Source organism: Aquarana catesbeiana, linkage group LG08 (genome assembly GCF_042186555.1).
Source record: "Aquarana catesbeiana isolate 2022-GZ linkage group LG08, ASM4218655v1, whole genome shotgun sequence".
Lineage (NCBI taxonomy): Eukaryota > Metazoa > Chordata > Amphibia > Anura > Ranidae > Aquarana > Aquarana catesbeiana.
The window spans coordinates 294,282,496-294,287,097 of record NC_133331.1 but is presented as its reverse complement, the minus strand read 5'-3'; the positions used below and the strand labels follow the sequence as shown (position 1 = coordinate 294,287,097).

Below are 4,602 nucleotides of genomic sequence, written 5' to 3'. Positions count from 1 at the left end.
CCCAAACCCAAAAACAAAGGGTGGAGGTCATTATTTCCCGAGACTTCAGTTTTACAAAAAAAATTAAAAACTCGAGCCGTGCCGGCCGAGCCGCGCATACGTGGTCTGGGAATAAAAGTCTTAAAGGGGAAAAAAATTTTTTTTTTATTGAGGTAAACGAGGGAGAAAGTCTAACCTGTCCAGGGATGTAAAGAAGCTGATCCTCCTGCTGTATCCACCAGCATTCATCGTTCATGATGCACCAGCAGACTGCGTTCCTATGAGAAAACTCTATAAGACCCCAAAAGATCCACAGAAGAGGTTCCCAGTCTTATCAGCGCTAATAGTGGCCCAAAAACAGGGACTGCGCACGGGAGAGGCTGAACCCGGTGGAAGCTGCCAAAGGCAGAGGTATGGACATACTGCTGCTCTTCACCAGCTCAAGAGATATGAGGAAAAAAAGGAGAATGTTGGGGGTCTTTAATTTATGCTCTTCACTGGTGCTGTGGGAGGAGTTGAGGTGGAGCTCTATCACAGGTATGCTGCCATGGAGGCACCAGAAAAATGTATTACGAGGATGAATGAAAAAGAAAGGTTGACAACCGCTGTTCCTATAATCTCCACAAGGTGGTAATTTCACTAAAGCTGATAGGACACACACACAGGAAGTCTCTATGACCTCTATGGGCAGGAAGTGATGTCAGGTAGAGACAGGAAGTGATGTCAGGTATAAATAGGAAGTTCCGGGTGAGCGATGAGTCAGGAGGAAGTAGAGAGGAGACATTGCTGGGACAGACGAGGAGGTAATAAGATCTTATAGAAGTAATAATATGTGAATATAATACATTACACTACAATCACATGCAGTAAATTATTATATAAGTGTCATATCTGCCTCCATATATCGATATATTGTATAATCAATAACTACGTACTACTTCTGGGTTTATCATTATTATATGGATTTATTAGTATCGGGTGGGAATTTATTGGGCGTCAGAAACTTGGAAATGATATAGAGAAGACTTTTCTACATCTACCTTACGGTGGCTGTGCCAGTATATGGAAAAGGCCACCAGCACTACCTACATATGGCGAAACACGTCATTCATCACGTAGGACACGTCAACCATCCAACCCACTTCAAGTTGTGCTTCAGGATTCTCGTTCATCCAGTCAGGTAGATATGTGGTGGACCAATAGGGTTCTAACATGAGAAGGTGATCCCCTGGTGAAAGTGAGGTATATATAGGACCTGGTTCTCTTCTTCAGCTTCCACCTCTCTGACCATGGTAGAAGGAACCTCTCATTAGACAAGAAGTGGTTAGGCGTTCCTAGTGCAGATGGTCATTCAGCTTGGAGGTTCAGAGATCATCAAGTACAGCCTATGCATTTCAGTAAGAAGGCCATTGCCCTTCTTCAGGGTTTTAAACTACGATTTAAAAAAAAAAAAGAATCAAGTTGGTTTTATCTTTAAAGAATGTATTCCAAATAAAATGGGGCTGGGTATGTCACCCTCTCTGACTACAATGAGTCCCAAAATACGTTGGCTGAAATTAAGGTTCTTGTTCAATGAACGAAATATGACTGTAGAAAGCACTCCTAACCACATATCCAGGATTTGGTCATCCAGTCACTCTATGAGATTGCATAGGTCTCGAGTTGTGGTCTGGGTTGGGTGGGAAGGGGCAACTGACTATAAGTTTGTGAGGTTGGTACAGGTTGTTGTGAGTCCCAGGGGAAGGCCACGAGTGGTCAGGAAATTTGTGCATTTGCTGGAGGCCATTGGTTTGGGCAGAAAAGGGAAAGCACCATATGAAAGGTCCATCTCCATTCCTCAATATAACGTCATGTTCCCAACAAATGAGAAGGAGATACTGTACATCATATGAAAGGTCCATCTCCATTCCTCAATATAACGTCATGTTCCCAACAAATGAGGAGGAGATACTGTACACCATATGAAAGGTCCTTCTCCATTCCTCCAATATGTCATGTTCCCAACAAATGAGGAGGAGATACTGTACACCATATGAAAGGTCCTTCTCCATTCCTCCAATATGTCATGTTCCCAACAAATGAGGAGGAGATACTGTACACCATATGAAAGGTCCTTCTCCATTCCTCCAATATAATGTCATGTTTCCAACAAATGAGGTGGAGATACTGTACACCATATGAAAAGGTCCATCTCCATTCCTCAATATAATGTCATGTTTCCAACAAATGAGGTGGAGATACTGTACACCATATGAAAAGGTCCATCTCCATTCCTCAATATAATGTCATGTTCTCAACAAATGAGGAGGAGATACTGTACACCATATGAAAGGTCCATCTACATTCCTCAATATAATGTCATGTTTCCAACAAATGAGGTGGAGATACTGTACACCATATGAAAAGGTCCATCTCCATTCCTCAATATAATGTCATGTTCCCAACAAATGAGGAGGAGATACTGTACACCATATGAAAGGTCCTTCTCTAGTCCTCAATATAACATCATGTTCCCAACAAATGAGGGGGAGATACTGTACACCATATGAAAATTAAAACTTCATCTCCATCTCTAGATCTTTGTCCACCTAGGAGAAACAGTAGATTAGTATGGATGCAAGGCGTAAGCAGGCGGCACTGTATTTCTTTCATATTTAGTCACACTTATGAAAAAGACACGTGATAACATTTAGTATCCTGGAAGCTGAAATAATTAAAATTGACGTAAAATTTTCAGCTTATGACCCATCTTCTAAGAGGAGTGTCCTGTACAGATCACACGGCCCTTTCAATCAAGGTGGAGATGGACCAGTGTCACAACATGGAGAAGCTACTAAACCTTACTCTGGAGAACATCTACCTGCTGACGGTAGAGGTGAGGAGGATTCTGGGAGGTCTTATGACATCACTCTTGTCTAGTCTGGTCAATAGACCATGTTCTTATTGTAGACATTTAAATGATGTCAGATGATTGATATCGGTTTATCTTTCTCCTGATCTGTAGGATTATGTTGTAGTGAAGAAGTCAAGTGGAGAGCCAATCTCAGGAGGATGGAGCAGGACCCTGAGCCCCACCATGGTGCCTCCCCCTCCTTCTCCCATACCTGAGAGGAACAAAGAGCAGAAGATCCTGGAACTGACCACCATGATGGTCCATCTGCTGACAGGAGAGGTGAGCGGAGCTGGGAATTCTGGGACGTTATCCAGTAACAGACAAGGGATGTGTCTGGATGGTGACTGTATCATTGTGTGTGTCAGGTTCCTATAAGGTGTCAGGATGTCACTGTCTATTTCTCCATGGAGGAGTGGGAGTATTTAGAAGGACACAAGGATCTCTACAAGGACGTCATGGTGGACAATCAGCAGACTTTGAGTTTTGTGAAGACTGAGAGGAAGGAATTTCCCCTGAATGAGACGATATTGAACCTCACCCTGGAGGTCCTCAGCCTGCTGACTGGAGAGGTGAGGTTGTTCTTTCTGTCCAGTGCCGAGAGCCAAGGAAAATCCTCAGTACTCACTCACCAGAATCCCACTGGAGACCAAGTGGTCTCTGCCTACTGCTTACCACCCCTCCCCAGCCCCCATAGTCCTGCTCTTCTGTATCCTGCAAAATGGGGTCTTTTGTTCTCCACCCCCTGTTCCTCTAACTATTCCTGTCCTACATGTACTCCCATTACCCCAACTAGTAGAAACCCCCCCAACCTTAGCATCCTCCTCTCCGACTACACTGCACTATACTACCTTAATTTTTGTGTGAAATTGTGCTTGATTACATTTACCTCTCTGATATATACCTGCAATAGACCGTTTCCTCTCCTTGCCAGACAGCAGATTACATTCAACTTCTTAGTCTCTCCTGTGCTGATATGAGCACACTTTTACCAGTCCTTAGTAAATATAGACCTGACCATAGATGTGAAGGATGATGGGAATGAGACTTTTCTATCTGTATAACACAGGACTGTGAATTAGTATTGAAGAAACCAACTGAACGTGACACAACAGTGAGTCCTCATCAAACCTCTACAATATTGAGGAGGGGCCAAAACCCCATTACCAGCCCCCCACCTCCATCCCCGATACCTGAGAGACAGAATGAGCAGAAGATCCTGGAACTGACCACCATGATGGTCAATCTGCTGGCAGGAGAGGTGAGCGGTGCCGGGAATTCTGGGACATTATCCAGTAACAGACAAGGGATGTGTCTGGATGGTGACTGTATCATTGTGTGTGTCAGGTTCCTATAAGGTGTCAGGATGTCACTGTCTATTTCTCCATGGAGGAGTGGGAGTATTTAGAAGGACACAAGGATCTCTACAAGGACGTCATGATGGACAATCAGCCGCCCCTCACATCACCGGGTAAGAGGAGACTCTATTGTAAAGGAGAGAGCAGTATGGAGGCTCCACCTAGATCACCAATCTAACAAATGAGGAGGAGCTACTGTACACCATATGAAAAGTCCATCTCCATTCCTCCAATATAATGTCATGTTCCCAACAAATGAGGAGGAGATACTGTACACCATATGAAAGGTCCATCTTCATTCCTCAATATAACGTCATGTTCCCAACAAATGAGGAGGAGATACTGTACACCATATGAAAGGTCCATCTCCATTCC

At 43.8% G+C, this 4,602-nt stretch overlaps 1 protein-coding gene across 3 annotated transcripts; it reads left to right on the top strand.

Moving 5' to 3' along the window:
* Positions 1-495: 495 nt before the first annotated feature.
* On the top strand, positions 496-4,355 carry LOC141104892 (uncharacterized). 3 transcript variants are annotated; one of them, XM_073594683.1, is made up of 5 exons: positions 516-782; positions 2,717-2,854; positions 2,984-3,151; positions 3,238-3,441; positions 3,939-4,355. In XM_073594683.1, exons 2-5 carry the CDS (start codon positions 2,720-2,722, stop codon positions 4,224-4,226), a joined length of 795 nt encoding a protein of 264 aa, XP_073450784.1. In that variant the 5' UTR covers positions 516-782; positions 2,717-2,719; the 3' UTR covers positions 4,227-4,355. The 3 variants fall into 3 exon arrangements, with proteins under 3 accessions (XP_073450785.1, XP_073450783.1, XP_073450784.1); XM_073594682.1 differs by having other exon boundaries at positions 508-782; positions 3,238-4,078; XM_073594684.1 differs by lacking the exon at positions 2,717-2,854 and having other exon boundaries at positions 496-782; positions 3,238-4,078.
* Positions 4,356-4,602: the final 247 nt, after the last annotated feature.